Source organism: Hetaerina americana, unplaced genomic scaffold (assembly GCF_022747635.1).
Source record: "Hetaerina americana unplaced genomic scaffold, ioHetAmer1.1.p SCAF_107, whole genome shotgun sequence".
Lineage (NCBI taxonomy): Eukaryota > Metazoa > Arthropoda > Insecta > Odonata > Calopterygidae > Hetaerina > Hetaerina americana.
In genome coordinates, this window is record NW_027286148.1 from 226,461 (window position 1) to 246,341 (window position 19,881).

The window sequence follows — 19,881 nt, forward strand, 5'->3', positions numbered from 1 at the left end:
AAGATAAAGTTTTTATGGCCTCAGTTTGCATATTTATTCGACAGAGTAGCATAGGGCTCTCAAGATCCTAAGCTGAAAATCCAAAATTATATTTGTTAGATCATAAAAGTGCATGCTCTTAATTGCGGCAAAAACTATCTAGAGTATTTTCATCTATATACCAATTGAGAGAATGAAGGCAGGTTTCAGTCATAAAGAAATGAAGAAGGAATCCATATAAGACAAAATAAATGAAGTTCCATGATATTTAGGATATATATATAAGTAATTATGGCTGTCCCATATCTACCTTTAGCAGGTAGAGAATGAAATGTATAAAGATTTTTGTCCATAACAATACCAGCACCATCAGCTAGGAAATAAAAACAAGGAAAGGAAGAAGAAACTCACAATGTCTACCCTAGCTAACTCTTTGCAGAAGATGATGGGAAGAGGCTCATCTAATGTCCCACCAGCTAAGAATGATTCTGGCAGGGAGAATATAAGCTGGCAGGCTGCATTTGTTTTTCCACAGTGCAGCAGTTCCATCATAGCATTCAATATGCAGTGATGCATGTCCTCAGCCTGGGGTATGCTCATATGTGGCATAACCTGGAAAAATAAAATCACCAGCACACATCACCAAAGTGAAGAATGTTTCCTTTGTAAATTTCAATATGAGTTAAATATTAATTACAACCCTATGTTGAAACATGAAAATTAATTTGAAGAAAAAATATCTTGTTCATTTGCTGGGTCTGAAACTTTTCCGACTAACCTAGGAGCTATGAATTAGGGAATTTTCTCGGCCATGAAAAATATAACTCCATTTTGAATGATTTAGAGAGTATTTTCACACATAGACAGCTAATTAACTTACAGACTCAATGAGTTTCTTGGAATTTGTTTCAGGCAAAGCCGAAGAAACTTCAGCTAGTTTGGATAGCACTGATGCATATTCCAATGGCAACAGCTGCACTCCATCTTTTTCCATTTGAGATAGCAGTTGCAGTACTGACTCCTTATCGCCTCCCATCATGTGCCCTTTGACCAACGATGCATAAACACTACTTGCAATGCCTACCTTCCTCTTCTTCATGGAGTTCACAATATCTTCAGCTTCAAAAATTTTCCTGTTGACACACAAAATGTAATATTAATGAAATACCTAAATTTGTGGAGGGCTTCTAATATGTGGATATCGAGAAGGATGTGGAAAACAAACTTCATTTTTTATATGAGGTAGGTAACTATTCAAATGCTTAATAAGTTACCTTTATCTTACTTATGAAGCATTTTAACTTAGAAAAAAGTGATTAACTACCACTGAGAATTTCAAATGTTATCTTAATTTTCATTTGAATTATCAAAAGTATGAACTAATATTAAACCTACATTTCTTTTTGATTTCTAACCATTTCATTTCCTTCATCTCAAATTTCTGGATTTCCACAAAATTCTTTTACAGTTAAAAACCTGAAAGATCAAGTACCTCCACCAAAAAAAACGAGGAAGATAACATGAAAATAAATTATACACCAAAATAGGTAAGCATACATCTTAGCTTTTCGCTTTATGAAATAATATCTTTAGATAGGGCAATGTGCAAAACGGCAACCAACAAAAATTATTATCAGATTACACCTATCTGTTGAAACAGATAAGCGATGAAAATTTAAACAGTTGTAGTTTATAATTAGCAGCCTTCCCCAAACACATTACCATGTCATTCATCAAATCTTTAAAAAAATGTCCAATTTATTTCAAATAAAGAGCCATACAGACAGTACTGCCAGTGGAATATGAGGAAAGGCAATCTGGTATCTGGACAATAATCTAATCACTCCATTTCAGACATATTAGAGGATTTAAATGTACCTACCCCTGCTCAGCTAGAACTGAAGCCAAAGTTCCATCAAATTCAGATTCACCAGAGAATCCTTTAGATTTCAATTCTTCCAAAACAAAATCCTTATGCTCTTCAGAGTTTTCCAATAGATTCACAAAACTAAGCAATATTCTCAATGTTTCTTTGTTCGGGGAAACACCAAACCCTTTCATTTCTGATAAAAATTTTTTAGGTAAAACAGGGTTTTGGTTTTCCAAGTTTGTTTTTAATAGTGCTGTGAAGTGTTCATTGTCCAGCTGGATACCTTGAAAATAGGAAATACTTTTAAAGAAGTTTGTTTTCAAACCACTGCAATAATGAAAATAATGCTATTTGTCTAGAGATTGCATAAGAAATATGGAGACAAAACATGTGAATAAAAGAAAGAAAAATACAGAAAATACATAGAACGTGGCCATAGAGCCCAAAGGATACAAACACACAGACAGAATCATCTTTCCCCCAAAAAATCACTTCCAGAGGAAGCTATCTCCTATCTTATCAGACTTTGAACATTTCAGCCCAGAGGGATTTAATTTATTGTGAATTTTAATTACCATCACTCTTTGATACAGTTTCATAGTTCTGGAGTTGTTACCTCATCACTTGCTTGATTAAGATTGCCCTAACTCCTGGTATTAACTTGCTAGAAATATGAATTTTATGAGCGCAACTAGATTTATGACCAATAGGTCTCATGTCATGTTTTTAATTTATTTAGCTTGAATTTAGAAAATAATTAGTGGGGTGTGAGGCTGTACTCCAGAATATGAGGTGTTAAACCTACAAGTAAAACAATGCAGAGTGGAGGGCTAAAAGGACATCTAATATAAATATCCAACAAGATGACACAGGAAGTTCCGTTTTTTCATCAGAGAGATACTGTGAAGCTTCCATGAAAGGTCACCACCGAATATCAGGGGTAAGTTTTTTCACTTGAACATGCATAATGGAGTTTTTACTCAACACTTCGGATATTTTTACGAGAAACAAGAACTAGACGACATTTACGAACATTAAGATTTTAATTTAGGAAATGTTGAATAGATTGCATTGAAGTATCTGATATCTAAAAATGCATTAAAAGATAGAGATTAAAAAGCTGGTAACATCTGCTCATTGAAGCAATTTTTATCAGTGATCAAAATCTTAGAAGTGTTATCAGTAAAATATGAAAACAATCATTTCTATCAATTAGAAAATAATGCAGGGTCTATATATAAAGATTACAGGTCGACACCAAATGACCTAGCCATGGATATTTTATAACAACGCCTGGCAAACAAATTGGTGTGGCTGAGGAGGATATACTCAATTCATTTCTACGGAGTAGACTTACTTCATTCATTTGTACGGACCTGCGATATCTAACTTACACATTTTGTTTGGAAGAAAATGATGCTTAAATTATCAAATGCCGATGCGAAGTAAAAGAATACATCTAGTTCTCCGTTTTCAACCAAGAGATGATATTTTTCAAAACAGTATAATAGTAGTTTGCTGTAAACTTTTTCAAAAATATCAGCTAAAATAATTTTCAATTATATTGCCTGAATTGTTATATTTCATTAAATCTGTTGAATATAACGGTTAGTCGTAGGTAAATTTAGGATTATTCACCACCTACTCATGTAGCAAGTAAAGATGGCATATTAAGATTGAACCAAAGTAAGTTTTTTAAATCCATTTAAAATTCAATTATAGTCTATCCTGGCAATAATTCAAACAGTGATTAACACAAAACTTACTAGAGTTACATATTTTATCCCAGACAGCTTGAGCCAATTTTTTCCTCGTTTCAAGACTTTCGTTTGCAAGCATCGAACCACAGCATCGTATTAAAAATACAAGGTCTTTATCATTAACAAATATATCTTTGAAACTTCCTTTCATTACTAACTCTAGATCTAACTTTTTGGCCCTTTTAAATTTATTAACAGTCAACTCCAACCGACGTAGAGCAGATAGAGCTCTTTCTTGTTCTGCCAAATGGGTCACAACCCATCCTCTATCACAAGGCCAAAGACATATAACGAAAGAAAATTCCAACATTAGTGAAACATGGGTAAGTATATGCGAACACAAATATTTGATGGTGGTGCAGTTGGCAAAATTTGACCCAAATGGCAAGCTTACTTTTTATCACCATAGAATTTTCCCCCAGCGTGCAAATATCTGCTATTTAATTTCAATGAGTAACAACAAAATATTGGCGTAATTAATACCGCGGTGGGAACATTTAAGGACGCTGAGACTGCATGTGAAATTTGAAATATTTTTCTATTTATTAAGTTACACGTGCGCATTATAGACCCCAGAGAAACACTCATCGCTGATAATCGACCAAAAGTTACGTTTTTCATATGTTAAAATAGAATAAGTAATTTAAGAATAATGTTGAAGTGATCTGTAATCAGCCGCCGGTAACATACTTCCAACATTTCGGACTTCTTCATCTAGTGCGCGCAATGGGTTTCAGTTGCTGATAGTTCTGTGAACGCTGTAGTATGTTATTTAAAAAGCTCATACAACATTGATAGCCGCGAAAAGATGAAACTTCAAAAAGAGCTTTAAACAGAAACACCTGCAGGCATTAATAGATGGATGCGTCTTATCCTTCGTTTAGTGGTAGTTTGCCATGGTTATTCCGTTTTCCTAGACTAAAATGAGAGAAAGTTTATATATAAAGCTTCATTTAATTCCTTACATTTATTACAAATAAATAAATGTCGATACCGATTGTACAAGAAGGGGGTATCCTTAGCATGCGTAATATCATAGAGCAGTATTGAAATTATTAATCGTAGTAATGGATTACTTTTTAAAAATTTGTGCCACTGATGAAATATGGATGAAGATGTAGACCGGAGATTGCCTGACCCGGCTGGAAACCTGAGAAAACGCAAGGCCTTCCTATGAAAAACTAAACAACTACCTTGAGCAATACGTAGTAATGCTACCAAAAATAAAAATGATATTTTTAACTATATTTCAAAGCAAACCATTATTAAAATTATCAAAGGATCAACAAATGACGAATTTCAATTCTTACATTAATTTATTCTGAAAATGCTCATTTTTACTAAACTAGAACTAATAAATGGAATGATTTGGAACTTGCTAGCTTATGAACTTACTTTCACAGACACCACATTAAATTTTTAGTTCGGAACAATGTAACTGTTCAAATTGACTGCCCAGAGTGACCAGGAGGCAAAGTGAATACCATGAGCATTAAAACTGCAGCATGATGCTGAATAATCACATGAAGGGCAGTACCGAGTATGGGTACTGACAGCAACCAAGAAACTAGAGAATAAGAATGGGAGAAACTTCACTTTCTTCATCTATCACGTCTTACATACATCCCCACTCTTTACCCCAGAGGTCAAGCGTTGACTGAAGGCCCACGAGAAGATCTTGAAACCACTCAGCAGATACACTAGAGCTCAACCTCTAAAGAGAATAGCAACCACCAACTGAATGATAAGGATGGACCCCTTTCAATCACAAAAATTGATGTGTCTTACTTCTGGGATGAACCCTGCCAATTACTTCTGTTGAAAGAAACTTGTGCTCTCTATTTAAAATCCCTCCAGAATCTTTACATACTTACTCATTGGCAGAGAACCTATTGGTCGATATAACTACTGAAACAAAAAATTGCAAAATGAGAGGCAGTGTTAGGGGAGATGAAGGGAATACTTTTCAACTGAAAGACTTAAGTAGTGAAGATCTTTTTCCCCACCACTACTTAGGGTATTAGCCATTAAGGAGGAACACCGAAAGGAAAATAAAAATATTTCATGAGCTACCGTTTTCTTCTCTTTGGTTTCACTAAACTCCTAAATGCCAATGAAGCCTCGATATGCGTAAGCATCTTACATCAGAAACATTTGCCACCATTGAAGCATCTTATTTTGGCATGTTGACACTTAAGCCTTAAAACAAGATAATTCAGAATTTGAGTAGGAGTCAACTCGTATGAAAACATTATTCTTTCAGGATCTATTTATTGACTCCATTCGAAATTATTTACAATGGTCAAATTTTCACGGACAAAATGACCAATAGTAGTAGTTTTTAGGGAAGGCGACCGACAGCTAAGGTCATTTGCACCATAGGGGATGGACAGGAAAGGATGAAGGGTGGAGAGAAACCCGGCGTCAGCATTAGCCTACTCTTTACGAAAGGCGCCAAAGGGTCTGCAGTTTAACGTCCCATCCGACGGACGGCGTACTCACTCCAAGTGCCCTCCACAAAGCACCTCAAGTAGGGATCGAGATACCTCTGAAAAATATTCAAAACCGCTGGGATTTGAACCTGCGCCCTCAGGGTGGGAAGCCAGTACGTTAGCCCCCGCACCATCTCGATCCCTTACAAAATGACCAGTACCAAACCCCAGAGTGAACAGAGGGTTTGACCATCACCAAAAGATAGAAATGAAAGAGATACATTGGTATTATCAATTCATTTCTCATCACAACATGTGTGAATGTTAAATAGCTCAGAAAACACAAATAATAACAAATATTGTTTTAGAAAGCATCTTCTATAATTCAACAGGTAACATTACAGTATTTTTCAATTTAAGACATTTAAATACATTATGGGCATTACATTATGCACATACAAAACATCTATGACTGAAATTGCACATTTATAGTAGCAATTATTACGGTCATTCAAACGTATACTTGGAATGTCATGACAATCAATGCAGGTGAGCATCATATCCAAAATAAATAACATCAAACAATAATCATGGCATTGTGTGAAGATGCCTCCATTAAATCAAGAATTTCTTAATATGAAAAAAGACAAAGTAAAAGATGAATTTCAAATTCTTATTGGGAATAATTAACAAACATTATGATGCATCTATTACATTTAGAGCAATGATTATCTTCTTCCACTAGTTTATGACAGTTGCACCAGTATCAGCCAGATTATGTTTTGACCATTGGAGGGCTTTGCTTTAACTGCAAGATGATAGATCTCATTCTTGAAACATCTTTACTTGATTTGCTGGACTTTGGATTGAAATCGCAGAGTTTGGCAATCCTCTCCCACTCAGTCCCAGGCTCCATTGCGTCCGTTTCTGCAACAAACTGCTTCTCCGCATTCCTTTCACATGCACAAAAAATCATGCAATCAATAGCAGATCAAGTACTAAACTACATTCTGAAATGTATATTTTCATTATGAAAAGTCAATACAAGAAATTCGGGCAATTAAAATACAGGCAAGTGGTGCATGTATATAGCAAGCTGGGAAAATTAATTCAAATTTTAAATTCCCAATTCAGAAAAATGTAACAAAGAAACATTTTATCTTCTACCATTAAATATATCTTTCGGCTAATCCACATTCATGCATGGTGTTTTGCTCCTAAAATGTCTTATATTTCTCATCTAGAGTTTATTTCACCATATTAACTGATGATTACCTCAACACCTCTCAAACCATTTAATCTTCTCTCAGACATATATTTAGCAATGCTACCTCCATATAGTCTTTCCACACTAAAGAAAACAACCAAGCACACTTCTTTCAAACTCTTGTATTCAAAGAGCACTTAAGTCACTTATAATGGCTCACTACTGAAAAACAAAATAGCTGAGACCTTGATTCTTTGGGAGACCTGAAACCTTGAGATTGAGAGATGATGGTAAACTTGATTGGCACTAACTTGAGTGATTGTAAGTTTGTTTTATTATTTATTAATTTTGCTTTTTCGGCATAATTGAGGTACACGTGGGTCACTGTTTCCCAAACACACCCAAGTGACAGTTTCTTCCCTAACACCCCCCTTACTTGTAACTTTGTTTTTACTTCCCCCTTTATAAACCTAGTGCCAATCAAGTTTACGATCTCAGCTATTTGGTTTTTCATTGCTCCATGACCGCAGGTAATTTCATTTTTTTTCATGGACTCACTAGTCCTCATTGTACTAATCTTTATTTTCACGTCTACCACTTCTCATGGACAACATATCTACCACTTTTAACTGATGATACACGTAAAAGAGATGGGTGTTGTCCCCAAGTTACAGATGAGTCCTTTAACCTGCAGGGAGGATGGCAACTAAAAACATGGAGAAGTTAGCAATAATATATAGTCATAGTGAATACATCCCTAAATATGTGTCCTTATAGGTAATACAGCATCCTAAATGAAGAAGACCACTTCTGTGACGTATACACTATTAAATTTTAGGCTAATTAACAACACAGCCTAATACTGGCATGGGTGGTAATGGAATAATGTCTGCTGTTCTAAAGGCCACAGGTTCAATTCCTGCCTCTGAAGGTTTCCTCCACCAAGGGCTTGGGTGCATGTAATTATAAAATGTCTATTAAAAATTGTAAACGTGTGATTACTCCAATGAGCAGACTTTAAACTAATAAACAATGAGTGTGGATGGACATATATTTTAGGTAAGTACATTAAACCATCATTACTAATGCCAGAAGTATTTAGCAAAAAATATAGAAATGACTGCCTACCTGTGCATGTAAATTGGTGACCAAAACTTAAGACCTTTTCTTAACCGTTTTTCTTAACCCATTTAGAAGAGATGGCGAAACAACACCACCTTTCATTTATTTCCCCACTATCCAAGTCCATCTATTGTAGTACTTGCTATCATCTGATCTCTCGGCTTCCAATCACATGGGCTTAGTGAATGAGTTTCCTTCTTAAGCGTTAGTGAGTTCTTCTTTCATCAACACTTTCAGAAAATAACCTTCTCCCAAGTCAGCGCTTTAATATTTTTGAATTTTCTCCATGGGGATGCCAACCTCTCATGAATACCCGAATCAATTTGGTCTTTGAAGAAGGATAACTCATGTAGATTGGAAGCTTTTGAGAAGCAGATGCAGAGAAGGATGGAAAAGGTAGAAGAGAGGCATAATGTAAAAGCCTAATTTCAAAATGATGTTTGTGGACCAGACCATAGCTTTGAATAATATTGTATACTTATTTTTTCGTACCAAAAGCAAGTGAAATCTTTTTCGATTGGGGTTCTTATTTGCTATTAATTACTGCTTCACCAAGTGGACTTAGCAGAACATATATTATTTCACTGAGAATACTGGTCACATGCAAGCTATGCCACCATTCTGCCATGATATAGTGATCATGGCAGCCAATTTGAATATTGCTAACTGAGGTCTTCTGATGCCTACTTTTAATGGAAAGCAAATTTATGAAAAATATTTCTTTTGAAAATGTAAGACATTTCCATCGGTTACATGCTTATTAAAAACACTTACCAATCCTCCACAGGGAAAGTTTTCCGAGGGCATATCCAATCATGAAGTTTGTAAAAGTAAGAATTTAAACCCCTGCAAAGTTAGCACATGGAGAATGCTAGAGAAATACTTTGTGGAAAAGGCACTTTATGTGGTAAGAAAACTTATTTTGTTCATTTTTTTCCAAATTTGAATTATTTAAGGCAAAACACTCTAGTGATTGCTTAGCACTTAACAATGCACAGATATGATTAACCATTCAGTAATTATATTTGTTGGTTATGCATGCCATGCCAGGTTTGTTCATGCTAATAAAGTTAGTGTGGTTGCTAATTAATTGCCTGCAAACTGTTGAGCACAGGCATTAGGTTCCCTCTCTGCCATTGTAATAACTCAGATGGCTAAATCCCTGGCAAACATTAAGATAAGATTGGCTCATCGGCCAAATGGCACCAAAAATTCCCAAAAAAAAAAACACTCATCAATGCCAAAAACATAAAATCAACGCAAGAAGAGTGGAATCCTGAAATACAGAAGAATGTAACAGCACATAAGTTGAGTTTAAAGGTGTTTAATGGACATAAATTGTAAAATAGAAACAGCTGAAGCTGCGAGGGTTTTGATGATGAAGAGGAATTCATCACGTTTAAAGATTATACTCCTCAAACAAGGAAGAAGTATGCAATGCTTGGTGAAGAGAGTGGCCTTAGCTGGATTAGAGGCACAGACAGCTAGAAAAGCTGGCAAGAGAAACATGTTTGGTACTGGAAACAAGAGACTGAGATTCTCGGAGAAATGAAGCACTACAAGGCGGCGGCCTTATGAAGTATGTACCAAAGAGAAAATAATGTACTCATGAGGCACAATAGTTTTACTGGGAAAATATGATGTACTGAAACCCAGGTCAAACAATTTAACATTTAATGGAATTCAAAAAGCAGTAATTTTTCTTTCCATTAAACTATCAAAAAGTTTTTCAAACTAACACATGTTTTATAAGAATAAATGGATCTTACTTAAAAAAACAACCCTTCCATATTCAATGCAGCACCTTAGAAAATTATGATATACTGTGCTTTTTTTGTTATGAATAAATCTTTCATATTTTCTGAAAGAATTTCTATTTCTAGGGTTTTTAGATTCATGTGCCTCACTAAATGCAAGCTCAATGGCAACTTTAATACCGAACATATAATCTTTGCATGCACTTGACATGAACTGCAAGATCAGATACATGTTACACTAACACACGAGGGTAATTAGAAAATTTCTCGGAAAATAATAGAAATTATGAAATTTTTTTGAAGTGGATCATCATCTTAACTGTCCCTAACGAACTTAACTTGTTTGTGAACTTGGCAACAGCTGAATATGAAGGAGCAGAGTCCCCCAGAAGGTTCTGTAAATTGGCATGAATTTACTTTGCTTTCATACTTTTCTCTACATAGTATTTAATCACTGCTTGAATCTCAATTTTTTCCATCTTCAAAGATCACTACATGGGAACAAAAATACAGACATGGAAAGCAGAGGCCTCTTCATGGAGCACTAGCGACTCATGTGTTGGTGGTTGGATATTACTATGCGGGGAAACAACTCGTTGCACTAGCGCTGACATCTGCTGGTGATTCCGAAAACCTTTCAAATTTCCCTCGAAAATATATGTACACACACAAATTCAAACATACACCTGTATACATTACCATGAAATGAAGAACTACAATTAACAACTTAATCTACTCAAAGTGGTCATATATAATAGCCATGAAATCTCAACTTGAAAATTCTGCCCTTAAAATTTCTACACCATGCATTTTTCATACAATATCAAATGAAAGCTAATAGGCTAGGTTAAAAAAGTAACTTACTTGGCAGATTCTCTGAAAGCAGTAAAAGACAATTAAATCAACATTAGACAACCATAATGGACGATAAGCACTAAACAAAGACCAAAACAATGCTTTCCAAAAGGGATTTATTAAAGTACCAGACCCTTACTTAGTTAAACCCCAGTAACATCCTGGAGGGAATGGATGTTGGGTACCCCTCATTCCATGCAGTCTCAATTTACTAGTTTTCCCTGATATCAGTACAAGTAAATCCAAAGGAAAACATTGTGAACTACAATAATGACTGATGGATCTGGTGCAATTTCACATAAATGCACATACACACAGGAGGTAACTCTTTTGGACCAAGAATACTTGCCTTATAACAGCCCAAGTTTTATTATTATGATGCGGCTTATTTAGTTTTAACTTACAGCAAAATATAAACATATTAAGAATATCAAATGGCACTGATTTCTCCAAATCCACACAGCTTCTTTTGGCCAACTACTGATCGAGTAAGATATTCAGAAGAATAAATTCAATTCCCTTGTGACAAGCGAGAATAATAAAATTGCAGTTAGATCCCATTTGGATTTAAAATAGACACACCCATACATTTCCAAGCAAATGATGCTCAGAGGACTCAGAGGAGGATCAAAGGACCTGGTCATGTCAGTTCAGCACATCAGCTATCCCCAAGAACGAATCGTTTAGGAAATAACAGCAAGCTTTGGTGACAGGAAGGAGGAAGGAAGATATGTTGTGTTGTCAGGTTCATCCCTAGAACTTTCACTGGGATTATTTAGTTGAATAGGTGGGTGGGTGGTAGCCAATTAAACAAGCACACTTGAATGTAGCACCATCTGTTTTGAGATAAACTTCAGAATTCGCTCATTTCCCTTGAAGGCTATTTGGTGAGCATTCTACAGTTGGTTATAATATGGAGGAAGCATAACCTTGTCCAGGGACAAGTTGAAGCAACTGATCAAACCATGCGACACCAATGAAAACATTACATATGAATGGCACTGGGATGACATTGGTGATATCCCAATGAAGATCAATATAAAGTAAATAGATTGAAATTATACTTGGAGAACCTTCCCACTGGATAATTAATTCATTTTAGAGTACTGGAAGAGGACACCATCGACAATGATGAGAGAGAGGATTACATTCTTAGGTCTAATTCTGACACTGCAGTCACTGACTTGAGGGCAAACCAGGTACTGATGGATGGATGTTATACCCTCAGAACTAGATTGGTTATCTTTAATAGAAGGGTCAAATGTTGCAGGCAAAAAAATTTAAGTTAAACCCATTTAAGCGGTGATTTGCCACCATAGATGAGACATGGGTCCACCACTACACGCCACAAACAAAAGAGCAGTCAAAGCAGTGGGTGGAAGCTGGTGGTTCGGGGCCAAAGAAAGAGAAGTCGATCGTACCTGTTGGAAAGGTCATGCCCAGTGTGTTTTGGGATGCAAAAGGGATCCTGTTAATTGATTACCTTGAAAAAGGCAGAACAATTACTGGCTAATATTACTACAACCTTCTTGACCAGCTGGATTCCAAAATTCACGAGAAGAGGCCTGGCTTGAAGAAGAAAAAAATCATCTTTCACCAGGACAACCTGCAGTCACCTGCTCACTCAAATGCATTGGTGGGGAAACTGCAGTATTTGGGGCACGATTTGCCTGGCCTGATTTAGCGGCCTCAGACTTCCATCTGTTTCCAAACTTGAATAAATTCGTGACTGGAGAGGGCTTTGCGTCCAATGAAGAAGTTGAGAGGGAGTAGATGGATATTTTCACAGCCTTCCACTCTCACTTCTGGAATGGAATACTGATGTTGGACAAATTCTGGACCAAGTATGTTTAAGTCACGGGAAATTATGTAGAAAAATAAAATAATTTTTTAACAAAAAATCATAGACCTTCATTTTCAGGCAGAGAACTTTTCACCTTACCCTCATATTAACTCTTAATACATCAGTACAACTTCAATCCATGGACTTGGGAGCAATGTGGGAGCATCATTCAAGGCAACCTATCTCAGACAAAGTTCTACTCAAGTAATTGCAAATACTGACAATGAATTCCTTTTTGTTCCTATATGCAGTCTTGGGAGTCATTATTAGAGATGTAATAATTGTTAAGTCTTTGGATGAAGTTATAGAGAGATATCGTTGGGGGGCTTGGAAGAAATTATGTCCTCAACTGGTTATTGATTTTCTGTGGAAGATGTTAATCAAACTGCAACTGATATGGCAAGGTATATGAACCTTCAAGTGGAACAAGGCAAATGAACCTTGAAGTACAACCTGAAGATGTTCCAGAGCTGCTAGAGATTCATGCCCAGGAAATGACCGACCGTCAAGCAGGAAAGACGATGTTGCAGATTAAAAAAGCACTCATATCAAAAACATTTAAAAGAGAGACCATCCAAGGCATTTCACAATTTAGAAGCCACTATGCTTGTTTTTGGTGAAGATCATTCCAGTATTATAAGATGCTCCAAAGTTGACGCGAGCACCATTATTCTCATACTGGCTACACACGAATCTACCATGAGAAAAAGAGAGCATCATTGCAAACTTATTTGGACTACTTTTACATGAAATAACAGCCATCTACAACATGTAAGAAATTTCTCAACTCAGTAGATAGTGAATCCTAATTTTTACATTGCACCTCATTTGATTAAATTTCAATGGAAAGTAGTGATCAGCTTTTCATCATTATATTTGACAAAGCAATCCGAGGACATGGCCTGTATTATGAAAATGGAGAAAATCTTAACATTAACTTAAAATCAGGCTATTTTCAGTGCGCCCATATTGACAAGGAACTCACATGTATAAAGGATGCTTGCAAATTCCAACGCAAAGAGCTATAGAGTATCTTTTTCAACTGTTTCCAAATAGTTAGTAAAAATGAGCAATTCCCATTGCCAACTTTCTCACACAATGGACACATACCTGTTGGCGGCCTTTGTCTTAGAAATGGTCTCCTCATGGTGACGATACCAGTCCTCCAGTTCCTTCTTCGCCACTTCCCTCCACTCCTCCCTCTTCTTCTCCTCATTGGCATCTTGAACGGAGGGAAAAAAAGAAATGAAGGCAAGAATGGGAAAGGACACTTCTCCAGTAACTCAAGAAATTATCTATATTTTCCTCTTTTTTTTGCCACATTTTGGAGTTCTCCACACTGGGGGTAATTCTGAATGTGATAAACATCTACGTGAAAAGCATTTTCATCACAAGAAACAGGCATACAAAGGCATTCCAAACATGATTAAACTTGCACGGGCTGCTGCTGATTCAATACTGGAGCATTAGCACATACCATGAACCACATATAAATCGACCATTGAGCTAAAAATATAATTACAGAAACAAAATCAACTTTTTCTAGTTTATGCATGCCTAGTTTCAATGCACTACATCATATTCAAGTGAAGCCTTCAAATTCCACTTGAAGTGGAAAAGTTGTCATTGTTTCCGCTACTATGGACTGATCCCACCACATCATATCTGATTCTACATTGTATGCCAAGAGCACAGCTTAAATCAAATGTTTGCACAAGAAACTATGCAAATAACGATTTCTTTATCACTCTTTACTGTACAAGCCTCAAACAATAAGAAACTAAATCCCGTTAGTTACATGCCACACAGGTCTCATTTCTGGAGATATAAATCTTTCAGATGATTGAACATTCAAATCAAGCCATCACAATCCTCTCATTTGATCCTTGATGCACACACAGGGCAGAGCATGTGATTGGATTGGCAGGAGCCAAATCCACAGATCGAAACGAACAGTGACCACTCTTACTCAAGATAAACAATGCATACTTGCAAGGATATGCATGATAAACTACAGATTGGTAGGAAACCAGCAATCAAGAATTGAAATTATTCATCTATTTTGTTTTGATTGGCAAGGTGAACTGAAAAATCTGATGAAAAATTACTAATTAAGTCATCCTTTATAAAACACCAGACTCCTTTGGTGCAGTATTGTGTCTAAGAGAATAATAGGAAAGAACAAAATAATTTTCAACAGACTTTTAACCAGAACCCTGTGTTTTTATCCCTGTACTAGGCAAGAGTAAATGGTTAGCAGGAAAGGGTAACTCGCAATGAGGAATATTGTCATTCAAATTACATATTCTATACATTTAAGGCAAGTTTCGAACCAACCCCACAACTATTATTTTCTACCAAAGATTACCATACAACTCAAGAAGAAAAGGGTATAAATGATGAAATATGTGAATGAGTCATTGCATAGAATTATGCAAGGATAGGGCAGTGTGGAATACAGTAGTCACACAAGGTTTCATTAAGCCTTTCTGAAATCAGGCTTTTGTTTGACAATGCCTTCTGGCAAAAGGAATTGTGAGAAATTGTAAAGGGAAAGAAACTCCCATTCCTAAAGGAAAGTGAACTGCGTAAAATGCATATGGTGTCCCCTGTAACAGAAGTACACCTCCAAATGATGAGTGACAACTTAGTAACATATGCCTTCCTTTGTAATAGAAATATTCCCTTTCAGGTTTTCAATTTTCTCTACACTGTCACTTCTAGTAGCTATACTCTGTGGCCAACACACACTGCAGAATCCAAAGTCAAAAGATGTCATGGGGAACAATAGAGAGGCCACACATGCACACTTTTGCCCATCTTTTGGGCTGAATAAGTGAATCACCTTTGAGCTCCAGGCGCTCCTTCTGCTCTTCCCGCCACTTCTTGATCTTCTCAGGCTCCTCTCGGATGATATTCTTCACTGGAGCCGACACAGGTGTGGAGAATTCTGTAAATGCATGCATATCATCTTAATCCATGACAAACTAATCACCTCCATTGTCACCAAGGCATAAGGCATTTCCTATGATGCTCACAATTAAAGCACTGGAGTTATCCACCTTTGACAGTTGAACTGAGGGAACCCCACACTAATCAAAAGTTTTCATTAAAGACCTGTCAACAACAGTATATATACAGCACAAATCGTGCAAACCATTAATTACATCTCTCTGTAGGCCTGAAAATCTATCTTCTACACATCTACTCAAAATCTTCTTAATTATGTAAATTTTCAAGGATGTTTGATTATGCATACTGTGCCATGCTAATATCCTCCACTTAAAAAAAAAAAAACCAAAGAGATTTCCCTCTAAAAATTCATTTCAAGCACAATACAGAGATACAACAAATAACATTTGTAACATGCATATACATAATACCCATTAAATCCTAGTGGTTTACTGCATATCACTATTGTTTATTTGGTTTCATAAGCAAATAGCTACGATTAATTTTAGTCAGGTTATTACTAGCTTACTTGTTTTGATATACAGGTCATGTGCTGCATAATTTATTTCTATCATTAACATTTGCTGATACTTGATTAATTACACAAGTAGAATAAATATAATGTCAATAACCTACTTAGGTTTTAGTACCCTACAAGCCACCTCTAAGATGTGTGGCAGGGAATGATCATACACCCGACTACTTTGGACACATTATACTTCCCCCTTAGCGTGGTTGGACAACATTGCTCTCATCCCTTAACTTTTACATCCTCTTGCATCCATCAGTTTTACATTTAATATCTCTAATTATATTTATATGATCTCTCCTACCATACTGCAGGGGATAATAACACATTTTAACATAATTGATGAAAAGACAGCTTCCCAATTTATGCAAGAGATTTAATCAGAAGTCAGCCTTTGCTCCATAAGTGATTACCAACCTAGATCCTCTAATAATTTCGATACACCACTTGATTATTATTGCAATGTTTCACAAATCAATCTCTTCTACACTGCATGCGATCCAATTTGGTAATCAATCCAACTGCATGAGGATCATATTGATACCAGCAGTATAATCCAATTGAGGCCTAACCCGTAAAAGATAATATTTCTCTTTAGCCTTTTCCTCATATTTCCCCAATACCTAAACTATAACAAATTAATAATTTCTCAAATAGTAATAATATAAAAGCTTTTTCCTTTCAAAGAAGTTCAATTGAGATGCAGATGTTGTTCAGGCAAGCTGACTTCAACCATAAAGGCTATTTAATTAAAATATTTGCCATGCATGATGACTCTCATGAGTCAAAATAGCATTAGCATATACTTCCCCACAAAAAAGCACTGTGAATATATTTTGTCAGCAATCAGTTAAGTACATAAAAATTACAATGTCCTTCACCCTTTTGATTGAAAAAAAAAACGATTAAAATTTTTGGATAACAGCCCTAATACCAGGATTTTAGCCAGCTAATTGGACATTGATGAGAAAGCAAATCTAATCGGTCACTTGGCAAAACAGAAAGACATCATGTTGACACACAGGTAATGGTAAAGCTGACTTGAGCATTTTTTGCCAATAAACTTTCTGGAGATCAGGTCATCCCTTTCCTTCATTAAATCAATTAAAAATGACATTGTAGTCACTCATGGTGACACACACAGGAAAAACTGCAACAGCGATTAGGTTGTTGCTACACCTTGCGCAATATGCTTAAGGTAGCTCTTTCTATTGTCTTTTCAAAAGTACATACAATTATCAGGCATAAATAAGGTGTAATTATAGGCACATTTGGTAATGAGGAGACTTTTTATCTCATCCAAATTTTAACATTCCAACGCTGGTAGAAAATACTATCTATCCTTCCTCAGGTTAATACAAGTAGCTACACAACACTGCATGGGTTAATACTAGACTACTTACATCCCATAGGAAAAAGAAATACTAACGACTAGCTCAATCAATCAAAATTGACTGCATGAGGTCACTACACATCATGATATTAAGATTATTATTTTCAACCTATTAAAATAGGCACCCAGAGTTGAGACTAATTTTTAGATCGAAATATAAAAATGCAATTAAATCTACAGACACATTAAAAAAATTAATTCTAAGGAGGGTTCAAAGGGGTTTTGAAGGTAAAAACAACATTTATTACAATATCAATAGGTTAGTTTGCATTGAAACTTCATACATTTTTTGACAAAATAATATGGGTAAACGAGGGTTAAATCTTTGGGAGTACATTACACCACCCTAATTAGCCAGCTGGATATAATCACTTATTGCAGAAAGTTAACATTTTTAATGCTATTTGACACAATCTTCTATAAATTAAATTAGCTTTTCTTTCACTTACTCATCTGATTAACAGAGGATTCTACACCAATTGCAGCTTGCACGGAAAGGAATCACATTAAATTTTTTGAAACATCAATAGAACGGGTAAAATTGCGATTTTATGCCAACACGTAAAGCACTCGAACAAACAAAAAACTGGGACGAACTACATTGACTATCTAACATATAATGACTAAAAAATTGCATGACTGTACATCAAACTGGGTTACGTTGGGAAAACACATCAAAAAGACAAATCGCGACTTCCTACTTCTGTGAACACGGCTACTCGACATTGAAAGAAGCCAAGAACTTACCATTATCATTTTCTGTGAGGCCAGATTCCTCAGGTACGGCAATTTCTGAAGAAACAATAATCCATAATATTAAGCCACAAAAACAGGCTGGCAACTTAAACAATGCAAAACAAGGGCCGAAGCCAAACTTATTGTAATCTCATGCCAGTTTGAATTTTCCGTCATGCCACATAAAAAATAAAATTTGAACTCAAACATTTTTCCCTTTTTACAATATTTTTGAACGGCTATATAATTAAGAAAGCAAGTCTACACACATAAAGGCCCTTAAATTTAAACAAACCTTGATACAACTTACCTCCACTCATTCCCATTTGGTCAAAACCATCTTGCTGTCCAAAGCCATCAATCATTTCAAAGCTGCCAGTGTGATCAGTTTGCAGGGGAGTCTCTCCTGCATTTTAATTAATTTAAAAGTTGTTAAGCACTAATTACGTGCGTTCAAACAGCAGTAACCAAAACCAAATAATTGTTCGATTCGCAAAATCATTTAAAGAACTTATGATACGCCTAAAAGGTTATACGTTATAAAAAAGGTGATAAATACCATTCGTAGTAGGAATAGGCGTGGGGTTCAGTTCGTCTTCTAGCCCGGCAAGCTGATCTTGCTCACGAGCAAGAAACTCAGCTGCTGGATCAACCTCGGGCTGGTTGAAATTATCGCCAAATCCGTCCATACTTGCTACAAGAAAGTTTAAGGATAAACTTAAGCCTTACTTGGGATGTAATGACAATATAAAAGAAAACAAACCTAAGGTATAACTCCAATTAGAAAATAAATCAACTCAGATGACGTTACCTTAATTTTCCTTGTCTACTGTTCACTCCCCTTCACTAAGAGAGTATTTCGAAGATTAGAAATTAAGCCTTTGACCAACTTGGAACAACAGCGCCATGCAGCTTAACTTAAAATATTGATATATTGTGATACACATTAATATGATAAAAGTAGTCTGAGCTGTTAAAATATATCAGATATTTTCAAAAGTATATTTAATATATATAATTTCAAAATTTTCGTCGTCATGAATTATTCTTGTATGTTGTCAAATTTCTTTATTTTTGTGGAATCTCTTTCGTTTTCTCGGGGTGTTGCGACTCTTGGGTTGAAATCTGGCAACATGGCTCTTCACGAGATCTTTCCAGCTCTTAGGGAACAACTCGATGTCGTCTTAAATGTCCGGCACGTATTTCTCAACCTAAGACGGATAATTGATACTTTTAAATGGAGACATCTTTTTATAATGAATACATGTTTCTCGGTTGATTCGTTCTTGAAACGACGAATTATCTTTTACACATCCGCTTCAAATAATAATTAGGAAGAGTGAAAATTTAAAATTTCGTATTTTCCCATTGATAACGCGCACCCAGAACTTTGCATGCATCATGAATTTGCGCAGATAACCCGAAGGGCTGTGCCATGGGCAGCAGG

General features: G+C 35.8%; 2 protein-coding genes across 6 annotated transcripts in view; both read right to left on the bottom strand.

The window, feature by feature from the left end:
* The window catches only part of LOC139700711 (leucine-rich PPR motif-containing protein, mitochondrial-like), a 38,917-nt gene extending 34,611 nt beyond the window's left edge, over positions 1-4,306 (bottom strand). The window contains exons 1-5 of the mRNA XM_071599145.1: positions 4,004-4,306; positions 3,616-3,875; positions 1,862-2,132; positions 860-1,112; positions 391-591 (exon numbers count right to left, since the gene is read on the bottom strand). Coding sequence (XP_071455246.1) covers positions 391-591; positions 860-1,112; positions 1,862-2,132; positions 3,616-3,875; positions 4,004-4,230 — 1,212 coding nt within the window. The 5' untranslated portion in view covers positions 4,231-4,306. The remainder of the gene's footprint in view (positions 1-390; positions 592-859; positions 1,113-1,861; positions 2,133-3,615; positions 3,876-4,003) is intronic.
* A 2,094-nt stretch (positions 4,307-6,400) lies between these two features.
* Clc (clathrin light chain) lies at positions 6,401-19,357 on the bottom strand. 5 transcript variants are annotated; one of them, XM_071599149.1, is made up of 9 exons: positions 19,246-19,357; positions 18,994-19,128; positions 18,745-18,840; positions 18,447-18,491; positions 18,149-18,184; positions 15,671-15,775; positions 13,936-14,047; positions 10,992-11,003; positions 6,401-6,994 (listed from the first exon to the last, which is right to left on the bottom strand). In XM_071599149.1, the coding sequence occupies exons 2-9, from the start codon at positions 19,121-19,123 to the stop codon at positions 6,817-6,819; spliced, it is 714 nt and encodes a 237-aa protein (XP_071455250.1). In that variant the 5' UTR covers positions 19,124-19,128; positions 19,246-19,357; the 3' UTR covers positions 6,401-6,816. The 5 variants fall into 5 exon arrangements, with proteins under 5 accessions (XP_071455250.1, XP_071455251.1, XP_071455253.1 ...); XM_071599150.1 differs by having other exon boundaries at positions 18,994-19,124; positions 19,246-19,334; XM_071599152.1 differs by lacking the exon at positions 18,149-18,184.
* Positions 19,358-19,881: the final 524 nt, after the last annotated feature.